At 40.5% G+C, this 25,719-nt stretch overlaps 1 protein-coding gene across 1 annotated transcript; it reads left to right on the top strand.

Annotated features, from left to right (window-relative positions):
- The first annotated feature begins 10,695 nt into the window (after positions 1 to 10,695).
- LOC110087846 (sulfotransferase 6B1) lies at positions 10,696 to 25,152 on the top strand. The gene is made up of 7 exons (XM_020809776.3): positions 10,696 to 15,765; positions 16,550 to 16,686; positions 18,140 to 18,229; positions 18,796 to 18,922; positions 20,682 to 20,776; positions 21,184 to 21,340; positions 23,073 to 25,152. Exons 1-7 carry the CDS (start codon positions 15,564 to 15,566, stop codon positions 23,201 to 23,203), a joined length of 939 nt encoding a protein of 312 aa, XP_020665435.3. The 5' UTR covers positions 10,696 to 15,563; the 3' UTR covers positions 23,204 to 25,152.
- The last annotated feature ends 567 nt before the right edge of the window (positions 25,153 to 25,719 follow it).

Below are 25,719 nucleotides of genomic sequence, written 5' to 3'. Positions count from 1 at the left end.
TCCTAACAGAGGAAATTCCAAATAAATCATGATTGTCAGGAGGCTCCACTGAAATTACTTTGTCTTCTGTTTGCATACCATTTGGGCAGCTTTCTTGTTTACTTTTTTCAGTGTTTGCTCTGTATTAATACCTAAGATGCCCCCCCCCCGCTTCAGAGGATTTCCCAGCTGTGTAGGAGCCAAACCTATTATCAGAATGTTTTATTGACTCAACCAAATCATTTAAGACATTTTGATGCCTGATTCTGAGGCAAAGAACAAGATGGTACTCCTTCCTCTATTTCATGTACAGAAGTTGACTGACCCTTGAACTTTCCTTCATCCTTGACGATGGGATACAGAAATTAGAAACATCATTTAACAGATAGATAAAGAACTTGGGAAAGTTACCTCTGGACTACAATTCCCTTAATGTCCAGATAGCATGACTGGGATTTCTGAGAACTGTAATCTAAGGGTAATTTTTTTTCAATGTCTGTGTAAAGAATGGCTGGCTGGATAGTTCAGCAAGTTAGATATCTGTTGCAGAACCAGAGGCTGGGAGTTCAATTCCCCATTGTGCATCTCAGAAGGACCAGCCAGTGTAGCCTAGGGCAAGCTGCACAGTCCCAGGATGCCCTGGGGAGAAGGAAATGGTAAACCACTACCGGGTACTTTTTACCTAGAAAACCTTGAAAAGGGTTGCCATAAGTCAGAAGAGACTTTATGGCATGCAATTATTATTTATTATGCAAAGGATAGCATGTGTGGCACACACAGTTCTTTCAAGAGAGAGAAAAACCAAGGATATTCCTTAATCATTGTCATTCTGATTGGCTGCTAACAGCAGCCTTTGTGACACTGTTTGATAACATTTCCTGTGCAAGTTGAAAGAGTGATATTGGTGAAAGAAAGGACAAATGGAAGAGGAAATACCCAAAGAGAAGAAATTTTCATTTAGCCCTTTCTTTTGTTTAGATGAAATGTTTGTGGATATGCGGCTCCTTTTTGGAAACGAGCAAAAGACAGCAAAAGCAAATGAAGGAACCTCTTTTGTGGGACATTTCATTAATTTCCTCATGAAAATCCCATCCCTAGCAACCAGTGCCTAAAGAAGTTGTTAGGTGCCATCAAGTTGTCTCTGATTTATGGGAACTCTATGAATGAATGATCTTCAAAATGTTCTGAGTCCTGCTCTTGACAACTCAAACCTGTGGCTCCCTTTAGGGAGCCAATCCATCTTGTATTTGGCCTTTCTGTTTTCTTGCTGCTTTCAACCTTTTCCAGCATTATTATCTTCTCCAGCAAATCTTGCCTTCTCATGATATGCCCAAAGTAGGACAGCCGCAGTTATCAGCAATTTATGTGTTGAGTCACGAAGTTTTGGTTCCAATAATAATTCAGTCCTTTTTTTAAAAAAACCTTTGGTTTATGAATGTGGGATATTGTGCTTGTTGACAAAAACTTGTTAAAAGACAGCCATAACAATTGCTTGTTGTTTGGATGAGAAGTGGTTAACTGATGAAACAAGGAATCAGCTTCTGGGATTTTCCCTTGTCTGCTTTCACTTCCTGAATGGTAGTGAGCACAAGAGGGTATTCTGTAGACCATCTTGACTGTTCCTTGGTGTCATCAACATTCAGGCTGCTCCTTGCTATGTAAAGCGTAGCATCATTTTTCCTACTGGCAACGTGGGCATGAGATTGTCCAGTACTGGGCCATTCCTTGGTATTTTGAATTGTGACCTGTAAATCACCAACATGATTCTGGCTATGGGTTTCATCCGGAAATTTTCATAAAACTGTTAACAGTTTTACTGACAATGTTCTTTTCTTCACATTTGTCTATTGAATATTAGTGGACAAATTTAAAACAATAGGCCATACCAGCACCATATACTTTTCGACTGATTGAAGCTGCCACTTCAAGAAAGAGATGGGAATGTAAAGAAAAGACAGAAAAGCTTTGTTTTGTTTTGTTTGCAGCCAAATCATGAGAAATATTTACGGTATTTTCTGCTTCATACAGCAAAGTAACTTGGTTGGATACAGGTATTGTAATTGTATGCATCCTGATTAGAGTGGGTTAGCTGTTGCATTTGTTGCTCTGGCTGAAGCAGCCAGGTATGAGAAATTTAGTATGGAAGGATTTTAACTGTTAGTGAGCTGAATATCTGTCCCAATAACAACTCACTTAACTGTGCACCCTGTTAATTTAGTATTAAACGTATTCTGCCAAGATTGGTATCTTTGCAGGCATCTAAATGTCTTGCTTTCAAGACTTCTTCAGCCTCAGTGGCGGGTTCTGCCTAAAACAGGATGTTGGATGAAATACAAAGATCCATCATGGCATGTGGAATGGAACAGCAGTAACAATTTCTTCTGTTTAAACCCCTGAGGGGATACCTATGTGGATTTTTTCTTCTTCTTTATATGCAAATAGCCACACCCTTTCCCAGCTATTTTTTTCTCACAGGAAATTCACAGGAGAAACATTCATCCTAGGTATGTCAGAATTCCAGTTTCTGGTATGAACTAATCCACCAGAATGACACCATTAAGATAGGTGTTAGTCTTTCTTTCTTTCTTTCTTTCTTTCTTTCTTTCTTTCTTTCTTTCTTTCTTTCTTTCTTTCTTTCTTTCTTTCTTTCTTTCTTTCTTTCTGTTTTCTATGTGGATTAAGGACAATTAGGACTATGTCTCCTAGAAATAAATTTAACTCTTAACTGGGACTTACTTGCTAGCAGACCTTCTTAGTATCCTAGCCTAGGTTATTAAGACCAGTTGGAATTTACCTCAGTAAATGTTTCCAGTTCTGCATCTTTGCAGATGATCATATTCTCTATAATCTCAGTTAAGAGGTGATACTACCAGATGTAAAGATTAAGGGCAGGCAAGGAAACACTTGCAAAAATGTGTATGTGTGAAGGACCTTGTGAAAATAAAAGTTTTTTTTCAAAATGAATAGAATTTTAGAGCAATGCTTGCCAGTAAGGTACCTGGCATAATTCCTTCTCAGCAAAGAAGAGAGTAAAACTCAAAATTCAGATGGTGAGCTTCAGGGTTATATGTACTGGTTTTCATTAAACTTTGCTTTGGAAAAAAAACCAAATGCTAAAGGAGATGGTTTCCAATCCAATTCAGTTTGTAATCTAGATGTGAATAGAGTTGTGAATTCACTCCACTTTCTCTCCAAAGTGAACCTGGCTGTTCTGCTTTGACCTGAACTTCACGTAAATTTGTTGCAATACATCTGCTTTGGTCTGAAGCTGATTATTTGTTTGAATCCAGTGCACTGTCCTAACACACACACACACACACACACACACACACAAACACACACACACACACACACACACACACACACACACACACACACACAGAGGCATGCACATACACAAATGCATGCACACACACACACATACACACACACACACAGAGGCATGCACATACACGAATGCCTGCACACACAGATTTTTACAATCTATGGGTGCTAATCAAAAGAGTTACCTCTTTCACATTATTGTTGGGGAGTTAGGGAGGCTTTTGTTCAGGTTTATCTCATGCAACAACTCTCACTGTTCAAGGTCTGCAACCACATGGCTGATATCAATTGCAGCCTTTCTTAATAGAATTGCTGGTCCTGATCAGGGAATAAATTCACATTAAAATGACCTGCCATTGTGCCCACTCAAATGTTTATGGGCCTTCCAAAGTCACTGTTGTATTGTGGGGTTAATCTGTAGAATGTCACATAGCATGCCATAACATGGCCATGGCATTTTAAGGAACACCTCTGTTGGACAGAACAGCAAGTTTGCTGTTGGAGAAGAAATTTCTAGGAAGAGGGACTAATCCAGTCTAGGCCTGCTGTGACACATCAGGCAGTCCATCTAAAAGAAATACACTTGATTGGATTACAAGACAGTTTCAAAGGTGTCCAACCTCTGCTTGCTGGTGAGCTGGGATGGAACTAATGAAAGTCTTTCCACCCCATTTTGAGCCCTGATTTCTCAGAATTTGGAACACTGTGGAGAGTCTCCATGGACAGAGGAGTTTGTTCCTTTTGTAAACTTGCCCTCCATGTGTAGAGGACAATAAAATTCATGAGTCGGGTCAAGGGCTGATCTATTGTCCCCTCTTATGCATTTAGCTTGCCTCATTTGTTGTTGTTATGTGCTGTCAAAACTCTTCTCACTTAAGGCAAACCTATGAACTGATGCTTCAATAAGGTTAGAGAGGACGTACTTCCCTGTTATATAGGGTTGATTCATGCACTGTGAAGTGTGAAGAAGGGAAATGTGCTAATCTCACCTGCTTTGTCATTTCCTCATCACCCTTTATGCCTTTAAAGAGGAGAGCCTCATTTATGCATGGAGTCTCTCAATTTGGTCAGGAAAATAGTGCTCCCAATCGTCTGGAGAATCTCTATCCATAGAATAAGTCCTCATCTTCAGGCAAGTGCTCTCTATAGGTTGAGGACAATAGAAATGATGGTGGTAGGGTTAGAGTTAGTGTATTCTCCCTCCTCAAACACTTCACTCATCCAGTTTTTGTAACACCTGAATTTACCTATGCTTTCTCAAGGCCAGAATTCTATGTGCAGGTGAGATGGACAGGTGCTGGGAGGGGCAAAACAGCATAAGAATCAGGGGTATTAATCCCAGGGACAATGAAGGCCAGTTCTGCTGGTAGGATTTATTGGTCTAGAACAGTGGTTTTTAACCTTGGGTTGGTTACTCAGGTGTTTTTGGACTGCAACTCCCAGAAGCCTTTACCACCAGCTGTGCTGGCTGGGGTTTCTGGGAATCGCAGTTCAAAAACACCTGAGTAACCCAAGGTTAAGAACTACTGGTCTAGAATACAGTACATGGGGATAATGTTTTAGTGACTAAACATATAAGAAAGCTGGCTGGATAGCTCAGTGATCTAGGTATCTTGCTGCAGAGCCGGAGATCCGGCAGTTTTGTTCCCCACTCTGCCTCCTAGAGGAAGAATCAGATTGTGTAGCCTTGGATGTCCCCAGAAAATGGTAAACCACTTCTGAGTATTCTCTAGCTAGCAAACCCTGAAAAGAGTTGCCATAAGTCAGAATTGACTTGGTGGCACATTCTTATTATTAAACACTTATGAACACATGTACTTGGTCTTTCTACAAATACTACTCATAAAAATGTACATATGAAATGCAGTTGTGCTTATATGTACAGGAGGAGAGCTACACTGAAAGTTTCTATAAACACAGAAAGAGAGAGAGAGGGAATTATATTTAGGCTGAAAGTGAATTGATGACGGGGACCAAATATGAACAACAGAGTTCCTCAGAATAGCTTCTCATTCCGCTCTGTGGACATGAGGTAAAATTTTATATAACTCAAATATCTGCCAGCCAGATTCTGATTATTTTCTAATTAAAGATTTATAAAGCTATTCTTACAAGTTTCAGAAAGCAAGAACACTCAAAGAAGATTGTCACCGAGCTGGCCCCTTTCACTCCTGCCACCCAAATCTGAATGTGAAAGGAGCTGTTTTAATTTTTCAAATGGAAATTTTTCATATGCTTCCAGGGCTGGCAGAAGCAGAAAGAAGATGTAATCACATTAAGAGGAGTCTGGAGAAAAGTGAGATAGCTGCTAATTACCCCACCAGATCATCAGTCCTGGCAGATTTCCTTTCATTTTTTTCCCCTTTAGATAACAGCTTGTAAGCCTGCAGCTATTCTCATTGCCATTATGTGCTATCAAGTCAATCCTGACTTATAGTGGCTCTTTTCAGAGTTTTCCAGGTAGAAAATAGTTTACTATTTCCCCTTTTCTAGGGGTATTCTGGGGCTGTGCAGCTTCCTCAAGGCCACACAGGCTGGCTCTACTCACAGGAGAAACAGTGCGAAATCAAAATCCCAACCTCTGGCTCAGCAGTCATGTTCGTAAATCACCGAGCAATTCTACATTTGAATAATTTTCATTATTAAAGTACTGATTTTGATTTTAGTTCACGTTTGCAAAACATTTTAAAAATGGGCTCCTGCACATATATACCTATAAAAGGCATACAGCTGATTATCTTCATATTTTCAGATTTCTTGATGCATTTGGCCAGTGCATTAAGCCCTCAAAAAACTGGTTGAGTAAGCCTTTCCCTTGATGACTCCCAGGTCATTGCCAGAAATAAATTTCAATTGATTTCTTCTAATCTGTATCTATAGCATAATTACACAGTGGACTGAGTGTAAAGGATGTAGGATTTCTCTTTGTACCATATTTTGGTATCTTGGAGAGGATTATATAGTTTGGATGCCATATTGGCAAAGAGCACACACAGTGTTTTGAGCAACCTTTGGGCATTTGCTCTAGACATTTTAATATTGTTCTCCAATATGTAATGAATTATATATGGTCACCTTTATTCAGAGCACGTTACCATAGTCTCTTGAGACTGAAGGATGCCTACAATATATGGTCATAGTGTAGTGCTTTCTTGGGCTTTAGTGACACCCAATGGCACCACAGCAAATTGCACATCAAATATGTATGGTTAGTGTTGGTTTGTGTCTAAGAATATTCCGTTTCTCTTCTTGATATTAATATCTAGAGTAAACGCAGGAGGGCGGGGGGGGGAATGACTTAGACCAGAGATATGAAATGGAATCATTGTCTTCAAACAGAATCAGCCACACTAAGAGAAATCTTCTTGATTCTTTGGACCCAAAATAGATACAGGGAAAGCTCCCCTGCCTTTTTTGGGGTGGTGGGGGGTTTGGGGGGTGAGATTATAACCCTCACAATTCCTCACGTTGGTTAGGGAATTCTGGACATTGTAGTTAAAACAAAAACAAACATTTCTACTGTTGGGCCAGGAACTAGAAAGAGGGAAGCATCTACTGTACTACTCAGCCAGGATGACTCACTGAGGAAAACTCTAGAAGCCAGACAGATTGGGAGAGAAATAGAAGTGGAAGTATAAAAAGAACAGCTAAGCCTTTGCCAACTTTCTGGGTGGTTCACCAATTAGAAACAAAACAGTAAATACAAAATAAAATATAGGCTCCTGTTGTACATTTTAATCTTTCACTCTTAATTTTATCTCTCTTCTTTATGTTTTGTTGGCATATGTTTTTAATGAGTATTTTAATCTGTGATTTATTGTGTTTATAGCATTATATGTATTAACATTGTGAGTTGCCTTGGGTCCTCTCGCCAGAAGGAAGGAGGCCTACAAAGGATATAAAATAAATGAAACTACAGCATAATAACCTACTGTGTTATCACATCTGTCAATCTGGAAAGCTACTACTAGAAATTCTGCGCCATCATATCACTTCTGATTTATGATAACTAGAAATGTACACAAAACAAACCATGAACCAACAAACCCAGCAAACTGGGCTGGTTGGTAGTTCTTTTCACAACCCTGTTCAAGGATCCTGTTTTGCTGAAGCAAAATGAAACTCTGAATTCTCTCCCCCCCCCCACCGGCATTTCATTTGCTGCAGCAAAAGGGGATGCTTGCCCATCCCCTTCCCATTGCCCCTCTCGCCTCCGTCTACCTACTCCTGCCTCTACCTCTGCCTCTGCTTCCTCCACTGCAGGTGCCATCCTCAGAGGCAGTGGGCCTGGCTTCCCTGCCAGGAGATAGCTGCTGCCTCTGAGCAATTGCCTGCCACTCAGCTCATAGCCAGGTGCATGCTCAGAGGCAGAACCTGGCCTCCCTGCCAGGAACCTGCTACCGCCTCTGAGCCTGTGCCCACGGTGGTGGCGGCACAGAAAGCCCAGGAGGCATCAGGAGCTTATAGGGCTCCCCTCTGGCATGAACTGGGGGGGACGGGGGTTCATGGCAGTTCGTAGTTAGCTATGAATCATCATGAACCACTGTTTTTCTGGTTCGTGCCCATCTCTATTGGTGACCTTTGCCAGGGTTTTCTAAGTATTAAGCATTCAGAAATGGCTTACTATTCCCTTTTTCTGGAGACACCCTGTGACTGTACAGACTACCCAAGGCTATACAGGCTGGCAGTGATCCTGGGAGACATCGAAATCCCAACTCCTGGCTCTCCAGGCTGGTACAGTACTCAGCTCATAGAGCTATCCAGCCAGAACAATCCACCTAACGTTCACTAGGAGTTGGACTGATCAGAGTATTGTGTTTAAATTTAACAAACAGCTCAGCCCTAACTGAAATATGTGCCAGATTTAGGTGGTTTTCACCACCAGAAATTCCCAAGTCGTGGCAGAAACCCCGAGCATCCGTCTGCTGACTGATTTCAGAGACCTGCAGAATCAGCAGGTAGCAGAACTGCTCTGCTGGCTAAAATCTACACCAGAAGACCTCTCCCCACCCCCCAAAGGAATGGAATGGGGAGAGAAGCCAAGTTGTGTTACATCCAAACCTCCTCCAGCTCAATGGCACTGGCATTATGCTGGCAGAAATTACAGCCAGGCCAGGGGTAGTACTGGGTAATTTTCAACATTAGGCTGGAAGAAATGTGTATTCAGTATAACCCCAGTTGACCTTATGTCAACTCAGCTGGCTTTAACTTGGCTAGTCAAGAAATTAAAAGACGCTTGCTTCTTGGGAGGAAAGTGATGACAAATCTTGACAGCATCTTTAAAAGAAGAGATATCACCTTGACAACAAAAGTCCGAATAGTCAAAGCTATAGTTTTTCCTGTAGTGATGTACGGAAGTGAGAGCTGGACCATAAAGAAAGCTGACCGCCGAAGAATTGATGCCTTTGAATTGTGGTGCTGGAGGAGGCTCTTGAGTATCCCCTGGACTGCAAGGAGAACAAACCTATCAATTCTAAAGGAAATCAAACCTGAGTGCTCACTGGAAGGACAGATCCTGAAGCTGAGGCTCCAATACTTTGGCCATCTCATGAGAAGAGAGGACTCCCTGGAAAAGACCTTAATGTTGGGAAAGTGTGAAGGCAAGAGGAGAAGGGGACGGCAGAGGATGAGATGGTTGGACAATGTCACCGAAGCAACCAACATGAATCTGACCCAACTCCGGGAGGCAGTGGAAGATAGGAGGGCCTGGCGTGCTCTGGTCCATGGGGTCACGAAGAGTCGGACACGACTAAACGACTAAACAAACAAACGAGTCAAGATTGCCTTCCAAGGTAGGGAAGAACCTTGTCCTGTTTACAGTATGGGAACAGTGTTCCTTCTTTTCAGACACACCTTTGCCTATGTGAGAAAAACAACAAGGGAGTGGTGCTCAAAGCTATTTTTGCAACCATGTTGATATTCCTGGATTAAAGAATGACAGAACAGGTTGTGGAGGAGGCTTCTTCTTCTTCTAGAAATATGAGGGGTTGGGCGTGCTTGCCTGTGTGTCTCAGAACTTAGGAAAAAAAATGTTTGATGACACCTCTTCAGATTCTAGAGAAGAAGTTTTCCATGTTTTGGTGTGTATATGTATCTGAGTATATACCATAAACTGGCTGGATAGCTCAGTGAGTTAGGCATCTGGCTGCAGAATCAGAGGCTGGGGGTTCTATTCTCAACTGTGCATCCAAGAATTTAGCAAACAGTTCAGTCCTAACTGAAAGATGTGGCCTTGGGCAAGCTGCACAGTTACAGGATGCCCACAGAAGAAGGGAATGGTAAACCACTTCTGAGTAGTCAATAGCCAGAAAATCCTGAAAAGGATCACTATAAGTCTGATCTGATTTGTCAGCACACCATTATCATTATCATTAGTGCTAGTAGTAAATACATATGGGTTGTGGTTAAGGTTCCCTCTAAACTGGATGTTTATGCTCCCTTGCAGCAGTCTTCCCCCTCCACACATGATTGCATTAGGTGCGAGTTGCAACGGAACCATATGTGTGTGTGGGGAGCGGAGTTGTGCAGGAGCAAAGAGAGAGAGAGGCAGAGCTGAAAGTTAGAGGGTATGTTCGTTATGGTATTGGTTATAGCAGTTTAGTTAAATTTTGCATTAAGCTATTTGTTTTGTTTATTGTAGATTTCCATCATGAGGAATCATGCTGATCAAAAGGGTCTCTATGATTTTCTGTATACCACATTTCCTTAATGTTAATGGCCAAAATTGTGCTTGCTTTCCCAAGGCACAACAGCACATTGCATGCATATCTATCTGTAGGCAAATATGACTGTTTATAACCTACGTTCAGGGAAAACCTGGGAAGCAAATACTTGACCATTACTCTTTTAGGTGGTCTAGCATTAGAGCCACAGTGGCATAGTGGATAGAGAGATTGACTAGAATGCAGGAAAGCTGGTTTCAAATCCCCACCAGGCCATGAAAACTCACTTTTAATAAAGGACTATATGAATAAGTGCATATACCACCACAAAGTTCAAAGTTTATGGGGAATCGTTTTTTGCCATTTATCTCTGGCAATTTCAGGTTAGCAAGGCTTCATAACATAGATTTCTCTGGAGATCCTTTTGCTTCTGGAATTTTTCACACCTTGGGAATACATTCGTTCAATCACTGTCTCAGCATACTAGCCTAAATGTCAAGGTTTGCAGCAGCTGTAGGCCAAAGGTGGACTGTGTTTTCATTCCAGTCATGTCTTGCCACATGATTTGTAGATTTCCATCATGAGGAATCATGCTAATCAAAAGGGTCTCTATGATTTTCTGTATATCACATTTCCTTAATGTTAATGGCCAAAATTGTGCTTGCTTGCCCAAGGCACAACAGCCCATTGCATGCATAGTTATTACTCCTTTGCTGTTTGTGCAGGGGGTATTCACTATTTTTTTGTACAAGTGGAAGCCCAGTTGCTTTCACTAAGGTGATCATTAGCTTGTGCCAGTAGAAACTGGAGATTATATGGAACATTATAGCTGTGCAGCATTACACATTGAGTGAGCCACACTGAACTTTAGGTGACTTACATCTGGACAGAACTGTACTGTTACATAATAGTCACAAAGGGCGACACTCCTTCTGTATTATTCCCACAGTTCTCAGGAAATGATGAATGCCACTATAATATAATAAACGTCAAATGTCTTGAATGTTTAAATCTAGCTTTTGTATTCAATTGCTTCACACCTCTGCCTATTTATGCAGTGTAATTATATACACCCATAAGGTACAAGTAGTGAATAGAAGAGCCTATGAGGATAGTCTTGTTCACCCTCCCATCATTGCTTTCCAGATTTGGATGGACAATGTCCAAAGCAAATAATTTTATCTATCTGTAGACAAATATGTCTGTTCAGGGAAAACCTGGGAAGCAAATACTTGGCCATTACTCTTTTTAGGTGGTCTAGCATAAGAGCCACAGTGGCATAGTAGATAGAGAGATTGACTAGAATGCCGGAAGGCTGGTTTCAAATCCCCACCAGGCCATGAAAACTCACTTTTAATAACGGACTATATGAATAAGTGCATATACCACCACAACGTTCAAAGTTTATGGGGAATCTTTTTTTGCCATTTATATATCTCTCTGGCAATTTCAGGTTAGCAAGGCTTCATAACATAGATTTCTCTGGAGATCCTTTTGCTTCTGGAATTTTCCACACCTTGGGGATACATTCGTTCAATCACCGTCTCAGCATACTAGCCTAAATGTCAAGGTTTGCAGCAGCTGTAGGGCAAAGGTGGACTGTGTTTTCATTCCAGACATGTCTTGCCACATGATAGTGGCTGAAATCCAGTAGTAAGTCACCACCAGAGTAGTCCCATTGAATCCGTGGAACTTATGGAGGAGTTGATTCACCAAATCCCCAGTGATTCAATGGGAATGCTTTAGTTGTGACTTACTACGGTACTTGATTTGAACTGTTGTAATGATAAATGAAATCTGTTCTCTTAAATTCTTTTTGCAGTTCTGCCTTTTGTTAAACGTAGGGTATGGTTAGACAGTGGGAAAGGTACACCTCTCATCACACTAGAAAGGGCATTTTGCAAGGAAAATCTCCCTTAAAACAACCCTTCCATTTGTTTAGGAATTGTTCTAACCTGGCACCCAAAAATTAGTAGCTCCACAACTGGACCAAAAAGGTCCAGCTTGGGCACACATGAGATTGTGCTGGAGCACAATTCCCCATATGTCACATGCTTTCTGGGCACAGGCAGTCCACAATGTGATCTATTCCCTCCTCTGATCACACTGTTGATGTGAAAAGCTTGCAATTCAGCCTTAGATATTCAGGAAGGATATATTTCATGCATGTGCTAGCTATAGGCAAAGGTTTGTCTATGATCTACTCTGTACTTCAAACAATGGCAGACATATCCTATGTAACTTATCTGCCATTATTCACAAGATCTGGACTTTTGACTCACCACTGAAAACATTATTTAAGCAATACAGAGAGGGGAAGTACCTATAAATGGGCTTCAGGAATACACATTTCACACATATTTCTAAAATGAAAGATTCAAGGCAGCATGATTTAAACAAGGTAAAGCTACCTTATGACGCTATATATTGCCGTCATCGTTGATAATAGGGGAGGGGTGCCCTCATCTCACGTAATGAGCCATGGAGGGTTATACATAACCCACCCACTGTTACAACAGGAAATTTCTTAAGTATTGAAAGACCTGGTTGTCACAGCTGGAACTTTTCACATAGCCTGTAGCTTGCAAATTTGTATTTTGCTATTGATAGTTGGTAGATGAGCACAGGCTTAATTTACAAATTTGATGGCTTAAAGCCAGAAGTCTACTGTCTTGTTGGAATTCAGTGACAATGAACATATCAGTAGAGGAAAAGCCACAAAATGTTATTAAAGAGACATTAGGTAGTGCACCTAACTGCATTGTATCACTGGAAGATGAACTGATTTTAGATTCTTTTAATGATTTATTTATATATTGTAAACTGCTTAGGGCAATTTGCACAATATGGTCATATCAAGGGCCATCTTAGAGGTACCAGATCCTATAGCAAAACTTTGATTTTCTGGATAAATCTATCAGCCGTAAATTGTAACTCAACTCCTCCAAGTTGCTTTTGACTTTTGTTAACCCTTGAACCCTCATCTTGTGGTTCCACAGAGCTTATGTAACTTTGAAAAAGAATGGTAATGTCCTTTTACATTTCTCAATGACCATTCATCTCAAACCTGCTAAACAAGGGATTAATAGATGCTATAGTGATGTAACAAGGCTTAAATATTATTCAGATGTTCAAAAGGCCAAGCGTGTATGTGCCAAAACATTTCTCTCTTTTGTTTCCTATAGTCAGAATTATAACAGACCTCCCCCAAACAAATAACATGGAATTTGAGAACATCTGATAAAGAATCCTTAAAATCTTAGTTCAAATAAAAGGTCAAAAGAGCTAAGAGAAGAATGTCATTTCATACAAACCTCAGACTTCCCTGAGAGCAGGGGCACCATAGGGACGAAAATAAAGCTTTCATAGTTCAAATAAGAGCCAATGTGATATTGGATATAGTGAGGGACTAGAACTCAGAAAAAGATCTCGATTTGAATTCTTACTCAGCCATGGAAACTCACTGGATGGGGTTGGTGATGGTAAACCATTTATTGAACAATGTACTCGTGAAGGCTTTCACGGCCGGGTTCTTGTGGGTTTTTCGGGCTCTTTGGCCATGTTCTGAAGGTTGTTCTTCCTTCTTCCTTGTTAGGAAGAACAACCTTCAGAACACGGCCAAAGAGCCCAAAAAACCCACAACAACCATTTATTGAACATCCCACATATGCTGAAAAGCCTATGAGAACTGCCAGAAATTGAAAGAAATGGCACATTGCAAAACTTCAAAGAAAGCATTGATTCATGTTGCTCACAGTGAACGTAAACTGGATTTAGTAGCAGGCCTTGAGGTAGCTCTAGCTAGAGAAAGGAGATATTGGCCAGTATTATTTTGTGGACTTTCACAGTGGGAATGATGTCACTGGGAAAGGAAAACTGCTGCTAATTAGAGAACCCCTTAAAAGGAAATAGGGTGTGTATGACTTCATTTCATTGATTTATGAGTCATACACATCCCTTTTTAAAAAAATGTATTGAATTAGATGCAATCTGTGACTGCCAGTCATGTCATTCACTCCATGTCTGTGAAGCTGTAGAAGAGGATAGTGGTCATTGTTTCAGAAAGGGTAAACTTAGAATCTTTTACCTAAATATGGTGTCTTTCCCTTACTTCAGTATAGATAAGCAACACAAACCAGAAATTTCTTGGAAGGACCATGTTTAGCAGAAGTTGCCTTACAACAGATATCAGGATAATTGAAGTCTCCCATTATTACTACATCATGCCCCTCTGAAATTCTTGCCATTTATTTTTCAAAGTTTTCATCTGGACCTTCTCCTTGATTCTCCACTTGGTAGTAGATTCCAACTACCATGTTTGTTTGTTTGTTTGTTTATTGCCCCCGTTATATTAATCCAGATGCTCTCAATGGGATTAGCAAACTCATCCTCTTATATTTCTGTGCCCCTTTCAATCTTTCTGTTCTTTATATCCTTTTCCATATTCAGGCCATGGGAGTTCCATGGGAGCCAACCCACCAAGTTTCAGTTATCCCTATCAATTTGTATTTATTTTCCTGAACAAAGATTTCAATTTCTTGTTTGTTTTCCACACTCCTGAAATTCGTATATAAACATTGGAGAGATTGCGTGATTTTCGGGCCTGCTTTCCTTCATACTTTGAGGGATGTGGTGACGCTGTGGGTTAAACCACAGAAACCTCTGTGCTGCAAGGTCAGAAGACCAGCTGTTGTAAGATCGAATCCACGTGACTGTGAGCCCCCGTTGCTTGTCCCAGTTCCTAGCTGTTCGAAAGCTTGCAAAATGCAAAATGCGAGTAGATAAATAGGTACCATCATGGTGGGAAGGAAACGGCACTCCCTGTCTAGTCATGTTGGCCACGTGACCATGGAAGATTGTCTTCAGACAACAAACGCCAGCTCTATGGGTTGGAAATGGAGATGAGCATCACCCCCTCGAGTAGGACATGACTGGACAAATTGTCAAGGGGAACCTTTACCTTTACCTTCCTTCATACATTTTATGAAGATTATTATTCAGCCCCATTAGAGCTGCTTGCTCTGCTCCTCTTATTGTGTATAAAACTTTCCTCTGTCATTACCTCTGAGCTATGCTGGCTGAGGATATTTAAGGATATGGTGCAAGCCATCTGGGGCGAACAGGCTGGAGGGAGTGGGATAAATTTACTGTCTGAGGTTTTTACCTCTTCCTTCAGCAATGATTTTCTTACATAAGAAGAAATCCAGCTTTTATAAACAGGTGTACTTCATCATGGGTATCTGTGTTCCTTTTGTGTTATCTATTATGCAAGTGAACCAACAACTTTGTAATTCAATTGCACTTTTTTGTGGGGTGGGGAGGGAGCATGACATTTTGAAATTAGATAGGCCTTTCAGATGTGGATGGTATCACATCTTTTGTTTTTCCCATTATAAAGGTTGATCTGATACTAAATGAAGATAATGGGCTTATTTAAAATCACTTTGATTGGGAACATTTTGTAAGGAATCCTATACAGAGACATCATTCTTCACCTGACTTTCTGCTCACTTATAAGCCCTATTAAAAAGCAGACACTAGCCTTTTGCATCCTGGCAGTGTTTTCAAGGGCAAAGTCAAGCTGAACAGGAGGGAAATATGTCAACACAACGGAAGAAGTTTATTGCCCTGATAGACAAGGCAATGGCTGACAGTGTGCAAATGGCACAAGAAGAGCTAATGTTTTCTTACAAGGGGATTTTGTACCCGGCTACTGTTTGCAGCCCAGAAGTCTTCAAAGCGCTTGAGTCCTTCGAAGCAAGGGATGATGATGTCTTTCTAGCAGGATATCCCAAGTCTGGTAAATGCCTTTTGCTTACTATGGATACATGCCATGTTCAAAATAATTTTAAGCAATGCTTGGGGAGAATTGGAAAGGTGGGTAGGGAACATACCATTGTCTGCAATTGAGTCTGTCAGCAAGCAACATGAACACCACTGCAAACTCTATTCTCTCTCTCCCTCTTCCTCTTCTATGAGGCATACTCTAAAACTGCTCCAGAGGTTTGGATAACCCTCCAAAGCACTGTGAGAGGCATGGGGAGAGAAGGGAGGACAAGCCAATGTGTTGCATGGACAGAAATCCAATTACTTGACAAAATACAGTCTTGAGGCTATATTAAGGCCCACTTTGTGATAATGATGTTGGTGAAGAATATTGACCCCTCAGCCACTGCCACTGCATCTATACATTACCAGTCAACAGAACCTTTCCTTTGATCAGCCAGCGAGACGTGTTTGCAAATGTTTTGCAGATAAAATCACTCTCACACAGCCCAGTAAGCAAATATCTGGATTCCAAGCACTGCAAAGTATGTAAAGGGATGTGATAACACTGTGAATTAAATCCCATACTTTGGGATTTTGTAGTGTCAGTCATCAGTACTCAAAACTGTTAATTCTTTTCTTCTGTGTCAGAGGTAATTTTATATGGGCAACCTGTGTAGTATGTGATTTTTGGATTATTTACTGAGCATTCCCCTATGCCTTAGCAATCTGTTTTCAGACAGATCACTGTAGCAGTTTGACAAGAGTTAGTCATCCTCTCTCTTATTTTCAATCTCTTCTCCCCATCATTTTCTCAGGGACAAACTGGGTTGGTCAGATCTTAACTGATCTAGTAATGACGGCTGCAAAGAACAGTGAAGAGTCAAAAAACCTGGACGATGAGGAACTGGAAGAGTTTCCATATCTTGAAGTTGGTGATGCTGAGAAATATCAGGTGGATGTATACTACTTAGTATGATTAACATTGTGAAAAGGATTATTGAACTGTCCCAGTGAATATTTGATCCACAGTCTGCCTGTGTGGTCAGTAATGTTCCATATGTAAAAATGAACTAAAATTGAACTAAAGTTATCTTGGTCTCCTGAGCTGTAAATCAAATTTTGCAAGTAGGAACATGTGTCTTTTGAATGGACCATTTTCCCTCCTGCTTCTAGCACTTTAAGTTCATGGAGCACAGAATGGGATTTTTGTCCAAACCTCTCTTTAAAATGCAGTTCTTTACGAATGCCACCTTTCTTTATGACATTTTAAAGAATCCACTTCTTTACTGGGGCTTCTCTGCTTGAACTGGCTTGTCTTGTTTTGTATGGAGTGCTTATTAAAGCTTCCAATGAGGAAGCTCTGACCACAGACATCAGCTTCAAGTGAGAAGTGTAATAGTGCTAAACTCTGCTCCTGCTAGAAAGCAATACTAAACATAAATCATATGGATGGTGAGAAAAATATTGCTAAAAATCAGTGTAGAACACATTACTTTAAGGAGAACAAATTCTCTGTCTTAAAGGCCCACGGTCTCTACAAAGCCCTTCTATCAAAATGGAATAAGCTCTATACAGGCATTTGTCTGCTTATGTGAGTGATACAATGTGTGGTGAGGCTTTTGGGCCTGTATATACATCCTGTCACCATATGTTCCTACACACTTGGAAGTATCCTAGATCACTGCACACTGAGTACAAAAATCTGCAGCGGGCTTTCTAAATGTGTTTGCTGAGTGCGGTTAGTGAGCTCCTGTAACTTGTAAGGCTGTCTTCTCATATCAGGGTTGCCAATCATGAGAGCTCCCTACCCATGTTTAGCTGAATGCCGTTGTAAAGCACTCTGTAGACCTTCATTTCATACTCAATGTGAAAAGGTTTCTGATGCTGCTTGGTGAAGGGGGACATTGAGAGGTATTTGATTAAGTCCTTTCCTTAAGGTAGCATCTTTTTCTATGTATGTGGTACAACTCATATGGGCTTAAATATGGAAGTCAACATCGTGTGAGCTCTCCTTCCAGGGCCCCGACATGTACTGGCTCATCTGAATGGGGAGCCTAAGGTGTGTTCAAGTGAATATCTATAAACCTGGGAACAATGAACAGTTTGGGATGCAACTTTGTGCCCCCCGCTCCCTCCTTCCCAGTAAAGGCCCAAATAAATGAGATTTTCTTGAAAATCTACATTAAAAACTTTTGAAGTACGATCCTAAATACACTTATCAGGGGATAGGTCCCACTGAATTCAATAGGACTTGCATCTTTTAAATGATGTAAGTTGCCTCAAGTCCTTTTAAGGAGAAAGGGGGAGTAAAAATATACTTTTTTAAAAATGTAAATGTCTAAAGTTTTATTACATCATTTCTTTTGTCTGTGCCCTTCCTGCCCCCACCACCCAATTTATTAAAGAGGATGGCAAATCTACCTTCAAGAAGAGTTATATTTACACATCTTCTTCCACAAAATCTCCCTGTGTCTGTTTTTAAGAGCAAAGCCAAGGTACGTGAATTCTTGAGTCTTTGAGTATATTTTACTAACCCTTCAAGTAGTTCACTGACCAAATAAAATAAGTAGATGCATTTTGTTTTGTTTCATTTACATTTCAAACAAGGGTAGATTCTTTAGCCATCAGCATAACTACTTTCCACATTCCAAATTACCTCATTGGCTGCATTGGGCAAAAAGGCCAATGTTTCATACGTTCAGCTTGCTGCTAGTGAAATTTAGAAAAGGCAAATAGTTAAATCTAATATGCTGTAGGTTTGCAGACTTGGCTACATGACCTCAGTGTTTTCTTCTAGCAGTGGCAGGAGAAGCTGCTATTGCTACCTCTGCCAAGTACAAACAAAGAAGACCAACAAGGCTGGAAGAGAGTGATCAGGGAGAAGCTTGTCTAAAAGCAGCTACCTGTCATTCCCCTCAAATAGGGTGATACCTCAGAAATATTAAGATGTCTGATGGTTATTCCTATACCTATTCTCTGACACTATACGTATAAGGTTATTTTAATGGAGTTTTGTCAAAAGCAGCTTTATAATCATTATAAATATGCTCTTTACCTATAGATCCTGCTGCTCATTAGAAATCCAAAAGATGTGGCTACATCTTTTTACCATTTTACCAATGGGTTGACTCCTCTTCCCTCCTACAACAGCTGGGATAAATTCTTCACAGATTTTATGAAAGGAGAAAGTAAGTTTCCTTCTGGCCTAAATACCCTGAACTTGTTATGAAAACACCTGGGCACAAAACGTCCTGGTATCCATGACTTATAAAGTCATGGAGACTACTGAGATGATTTGAACCAGTGTGATGATTTGACCAGCCTGCTTTTGCCAAACAAATCATATCTCTGTTGCTGATACGATACAGAGCAGGAGTGGACAAATTGCAATCTGTGGGCCCCATGCGGTGTCAGTGCCCCTAAATCCCCAGTTTGGACTCGTGGACCACTCAACAACAAGAACCTATTTGTGCCCATCCAATGGCACATGAGTCATCCACAATCTATGGGGAGCCTGCAATTTGCTCTTTTTATACTATTTTCCCCTTACCCAGAATTGTTTTAGCTTCAAGGACTATTAAAAGTAAAACAAACAACAACAACAAAACAGAAGTACAGTCCCAAATAGCCCATGGACATTTGGAAGGTGTCCACTACTGATATTGAATAGAGAAACTTACAACAAAGTGTTACAGTGTATCCTTGCCTTCTACTACGACTGTTCCAATTCAGGAGTCCAACCTCCTATCCAGATAGACAGCCATGTCTTCCCCTAAGCTGCTGTAACCTGTAAGAAGATTCAGGAGGCCACTCCATTCCACCTTCTTTCAATTATCTGTATTTCATTTCCAGTTGACAAGCCATGCAGGTTACATGCCATGATGGGGATGTATAATCTTCAGGCTTAGAAGGAAGGTACCTTCAAATGCCAGATGCAGGGCAGGGGTATCAGGAGACAGGTATCTAGTTGTCTTGTGTGTTCCCAGAGGCATCTGGTGGGGCCCACTGTGAGATACATGAAGCTGGACTAGACGGGCCCTTGGCCTGATCCAGCAGGGCTCTTCTTATGTTCTTAACATTCTGTGACTCTTGAAGATAACTAACCATATTTAGTCCTCATTAGCCTGAGGTTTCACTGATGGAGAGAATAGCCACCATTGGGGTCTTTCATTTTTTTTTCTTTTGTAGTTTTTAAAAATCATGGTGTTCCCCCAGGGTTGCTTTGTTTCTCAGTGAAATCATTTTGGTATTAATCCTGTTGGCAGCCAGCCACCTCCTTGTTTTTCACTGCAGTTTACATTATATTCCTTTGAAGGCGTAATTAAAAGAGAAAGGTGTGTGACAGTAGGAAACGGGGATTAAGAATCAAACTATATGTTAACGGTTAGAGCAGTATAACAATGGAACCACTTACCTTGGGAGTCGGTGAGTTCTCCAGTTCTAAAGGCATTCAAGAGAAAATTGGACAGCCATCTATCGGATCTGCCTTGATTTGGTTTCCTGCACAGAGCAGGGGTTGGACTCAATGGCCTCACAAGCCCCATCCAATTCAATTTTTTCTATGATTCTATCTTTATAGATAGCTCACCATCAGATGCTGAAGTTGCAATTCTGGCAGACCTCTATGACTCAGCAAACACACCAACAAAGCCTGTCCTTATCTCAAGATGATCTTTCATAAACAAACCCATGTAATTAGCATGTTTTGGGTAATATGGAAAGCTCCGGCTGTGGCAATTAGATGTTTTCAGCACTTAAGGAATTCCTTGTTTTAAGTACAGGTTATCTGAGATGTATCGTTTGGCCATGAATAACTAAGTTTTCAAGAAGTACATATACTTCTACCTAGCACACATTATTGTACATGTAATGTAGAAGTATTGTATATCCAATACCTCAAGTCTTCTCCTTTTAATAGCTGCCTTATATTCTTTTGTTTATTTATAGTGCCCTGGGGCTCTTATTTTGACTATGTTTTTGAATGGAACAAGCATGCCGATGACAAAAATATCATGACAATCACTTATGAAGAATTGAAGGAGGTGAGCATAATGTTGTGTGGAGAGTGTCCTGCACTTTTTTCTATGGATCCCTGAAGTACGGAGATCATAATGTCCAGGAACATGTTCCCTGATCGTCTGCCCAGTTCTAGTACTCACAGAAACCCAAACACTTGCAATGTCATATGAAGCATCTCCCTGCATGCTTTCTCCTTTCCAGATATCTAGGTGACATAGAGCAAGTATGACATGCTGTCTGATGTTTATAAGAAGTCCTTTTAAACTGATTCATCATTATATGATTCAGTTAATATCTGGAAATTGTAGCTCCTACCAGCAGCATTTTTCAAGAGTGATGCTGGTCATATGTATGTATCTTGCATCCGTGATATTTAAGAAAAAACTTACCACAAATCAATTAATATTTATATTTTACTTGTACCTTTCAGGATAGGACACTGGGAGTGAAACGGATCAGTGAATTCTTGGAGTTGCATCTAAATGATGAAGAGATTCAAGGAGTGGTAGACAGAAGCAGCTTCCAGGCTATGAAAGAAAACTCTGCAAAAACACATGGTGCACTTGGCAATGTTCTTTTTCGCAAAGGTATATTTTCAAAGATCTTCAAATTCTATCAAATTTCAGACATTGCTGCCATTATATTCTGGGTACTGCAAACTTAGAACAATTTCCACAAGCATTCTCCTATCCCTAAATATGTGTTCTTGACAGATTGGATTGCGTATAACTGCAAACTGGATCCATAAATATAACTACAAAACTGTTCTGGAGTTTTATAGTTTACAAAGCTGAAAATGGCTTGAATCCTGTTGCAGCACAGCTCCATGTGTGAAACAGTTATGGGATCATCATTAATAGCAAACTGCTCCTGCTCAAAGGCCTTTTTTGTGATTTCAGAGAGCATGTGTCTCTGTTGCATTGTGTATGAGTCATGTGCACCAGAATTGCCTTTAATCAGCAGTGATTTGCCTTTAATCAGTGGCAATTAACACTCATGATGACTTCTTCCCTGTTTCACACTTGGAAGTGCCCAACAGGATTCCAGATAAAGAACACATGTTTAGGAATCCATTTTGATTTACAAAAATGTAGGCATGCCTCTCTACTCAAGAAGATCTCAAGCAGTTGTCTGCATTTTGTCCTCCGCATGTGAGTCACTCATAATTAAGAATTATGTGTTGTCAAATTGAATCCAACTTACAGTGACCCTGTCAGGATTTTCTAGGTAAAAAGTACTCAGAAGAGATTCCCCAGTAGTCTCTCCTTTCAGTGGTACTCTGGGATTGTGTTGCTGTATAGATGACAGAACATGTAACCGCACCTATGTGCTGGGTCAGTTGTCTCTTGTTTTTTGGAGGGGGATACAATGGAGATTCTAACTCCTTGACACAGGCACTCCAACATATTGAATTATACCAAAATAATGGATAAACGACCTCAGTGGGGGCTCCTATGCATATAACAAACATTCATGAATGAATTATTATAGCCTTGATATGGGTCAGGATCAGTACTTCTAGGCAGCATTTCACAACCTTTGTGAGTGAGGACTTCTGTATGTGTACACAATTCTTGGGAGGGAACACGGCCCAATTCCCATTCCATAAGGATTAGAATGAGTAACATCACAGTTTCTCTTTGGTCACATGCAGCTTCTGCTTGCCACTTCAGGCTCTATCCTTGCCGCAGGCATCAGGAACTGTGGAAAATATTTCTCTTTGCAGACTGTCTGATGTACTCAAGAAAGTTAGATGTCTCAAAGTTCTTACTGTAGCATTAGAGGCAATGAGGAAAAAAAAGGACTGAAAGAGAGTAGGAGGAGTAGAGGAGAATTTCACCATGCTGTCAATACAGCAGCTATCACAATTTATCAGGTGATCCTGCTCCTTTCACATTGAATGCAAACATCAGGAACTACCAAGATATTAGGAATTGTTTTCTGAACCAGGGAATTGCAAACTTTAGTGACACCAGTAATAATGAATCCATGGCTCTAATCAATGAGTTGACTTGATGGCACCACTGTAACATTTTCTGAGCAGTTTTAGTTCAGCCCCATGTCTGGTCTGTCCTCTCACTCATTTCCATTTCAGATTGTCCGTGCAATTTCTTTCCCTTCACTTGTTCTTTAAAGAGTTCACTAGCATTCTCAGATTTTGCTTGACAAACCAATGATAGCAACAAACTGGCAATTAACTGGGGGGGGGGGGAAGGATACTCAGAGCAAGGCAAATCTGGCACAGCAGCAGCATATGTACATTTGGTAAAACATATTGCATAAGAACATGGTGGGCAGTAATCCATATACTCTTTTCAGGTGGTGTTAGTGATTGGAAGAACCTTTTTAATGAAGACCACAATGAAAAAATGGACCTGACATTTGAAGAACGCTTAGGTGGGACGAACCTGGGGAAAAAGCTGAAGTATGAGGTGTACTGCAAAGCTTGAAGAAGACAACAGAACTGTTGTAGCATTAGCCTCCTATATTACAACTGAGTAGTTGCTTCACACACACACACACACACACACACACACACACACACACACACACACACACACACACACACACACACACACACACACACACACACACACACACACACACACACACACACACACACACACAGAGAGAGAGAGAGAGAGAGAGAGAGAGAGAGAGAGAGAGAGAGAGAGAGAGAGAGAGAGTTAAGATACAAATCCATGAAGATGAAACATCTGGAGCATGACTGCTGTACAAGTTGCAAGTAACTGGGATGTTTAACCGTTTCTTCAAATCATGGAGGAAGACTAAGGACTAGGCATCACTGGGCACTTGAGAGGATCATGCTACAGTGGGTACCCAGTGTCCTCCTCTGGAACCTCTGGCTCTGCTACTGCTGCTGCTATTGCATCTCCTTACTATTGCTGCCTGCTCACCTATCCACCCTGGACATGCAAACAGCATCCCACGTTGTGCCTTTCATTTTAATGGTTGTTGAAATTGCATCAACAGAAAAAGGGCAAGTGAATGGACACTCAGGACTTAGATGGCTAGGTAGGTCTGGCCAAAGCTAGGGCTTACAGAAAGCATCTTGCCTAACCTCCTCCTTCCCACAGGCTACACTGGTGAAGATAGATTTCATTTTGTTAAAAAAAGAGAGAGGGTTAGTTTATAACTAAGTGTCAGGTATCCTGTATCAACTATCATTCTTGCCCCTTCTTCAAGTTGCCAGGTCTCAGAGCAATGACTGAAGGCACAGGGAACTGCTATACTTCCTTGGTTCTCCAAAGAAGGATATAAATTTCTGGGTGAGCAGTGCTACAGGAGAAGAATGTTTGATATTTATTGGTAAAGTGGCCTTAAAGCCTGGATCCCCTTTTCTGTCCGTTCTCAGCTAGAAACCCAGTGACGGTATGAGCACTGGAGGGGGACAAAAAGACATAGTTGGGAAGGAATGAAGGAAATACACATTTTCCCATCCCATGTATGTACACAAACACAATCTCTCTATTTTGGAATTGTTTCCAAGGACCTGCTGTATAGCATCACAAGGACTCATTCCCTGGCCTCAGGTGGTCTAGTATCAGGGAATGGAAAGCTGCCAGTATGGCAGCCTGTTGTCCAGAGGGCCCATGTTTATTCTTTTTAAAGTGCTGCATGTACACTTATCATTTTCATTCATTAGGCTATTTATAAAAACTCCTTTCTTGTTGTTGTCAAACTGTACCTTAGGAATTCAACATATTTTTGAAATATTTCTTGTTTGTCTGAACGGCTGCTAGCCAATCGGGATTCTGCTTAGCCAGTTTTTGCTGCATGTGTGCAGAATTCCATTCCCCCAGAGAGGAACGATGTATTTATTGGAGGACTCACTACCATTACCATTTCCCTGAGGGCTCACTACCATTACCATTTCCCAATAAATACCAGTGAAGTCTCTTCAAGAATGTTTGTCCTTGCCAGTTGACACCACTAATGTTGGCACTAACATATTACTGTAAATTAAGCTGTTAATTGAGTTGGAGCATTTGCTGATGGAAGTGGGCAATCTAATTAGTATTCAACTTAATCTGAGAAGTTTGCATTAATCTTTTTCCAGTGACATATTTATATTGGTGTTAGACACAGGTTGCAGGGAGAGAAATTTGTTGCCTAGGATCAGCCATGAACTACATAATAAAAGCCTACTATCTGCAATGCTGGCAAGCCAGTTCATGTAGTATCTCAAGGATTTGGTTCAGTAAAAAGTTGCACCCACCTTCCACTTGTAAAAAGAAAGAGAAGAGAGAGAGAAAGAAAAGAAGAGAAGAAAAGAAAAAGATAAGAATAGGTGTTACCAACATTTCTCTCTGTGTATAAAATCTATGGGCTTCCAGAAATATCTGAAATATAAATCAAAAGAAAGGAAAAAAAGAAAGATGGTAAGAAAATAATCAATCAATTTTCATCTCTATATTACAAAAAACACATTTTGGTTCAATGTACAGTACATTCAACCAAACATCCTAAGTCACTGAAATTCAATTCTACAAATATAAGAATGTTCACTGAGATGTGCTTCATATGAAGAGATTAAAGTTTGATGAATTTACAATATAAAAAAGAAGACACCACCACAAATGTATTAAAGCATATGAAACATGGTTATGAATAGAGAAATGGAGATCTATTATAGATGTAATTCTGAAATATATTGACTGAATGTAAATCAAAATGTGGTTGACATGGTGTGTTGGGTTGCGGGAGTGTGGAGATCCAGATTCTAATCCCCAGAAAGCCATAAAACTTATTTAGAGACCTTGGGCCAAAACTGCTTGGAATCACCTCATAAACTAGCATTTTGAAGTCTTTTTATGGTAAATTTCCCATATCTTTTCAGTGACCATAACACATATTTCTTTCATTGTGTTTTTTTCAATTTGAAAATTCAGCTCTTTGTATCATTAAGTCCCAGCTCTTCATGTTTCAAAAATAGCGTAATATG

This window comes from Pogona vitticeps, chromosome 1 (assembly GCF_051106095.1).
Source record: "Pogona vitticeps strain Pit_001003342236 chromosome 1, PviZW2.1, whole genome shotgun sequence".
NCBI lineage: Eukaryota > Metazoa > Chordata > Lepidosauria > Squamata > Agamidae > Pogona > Pogona vitticeps.
Note: the sequence above shows the minus strand (reverse complement) of the source record. Positions and strands in the feature narration are given on the sequence as shown.

What these genes read in the sequence shown, in the direction of transcription:
- LOC110087846 (XM_020809776.3), top strand. Translation starts at nt 15,564, where the DNA reads ATGTCAACACAACGGAAGAAGTTTATTGCCCTGATAGACAAGGCAATG. An exon ending in AGCAGGATATCCCAAGTCTG is followed by an intron (nt 15,766 to 16,549) that starts GTAAATGCCTTT and finishes TCATTTTCTCAG; the next exon opens with GGACAAACTGGGTTGGTCAG. An exon ending in AGATTTTATGAAAGGAGAAA is followed by an intron (nt 18,923 to 20,681) that starts GTAAGTTTCCTT and finishes GTTTATTTATAG; the next exon opens with TGCCCTGGGGCTCTTATTTT.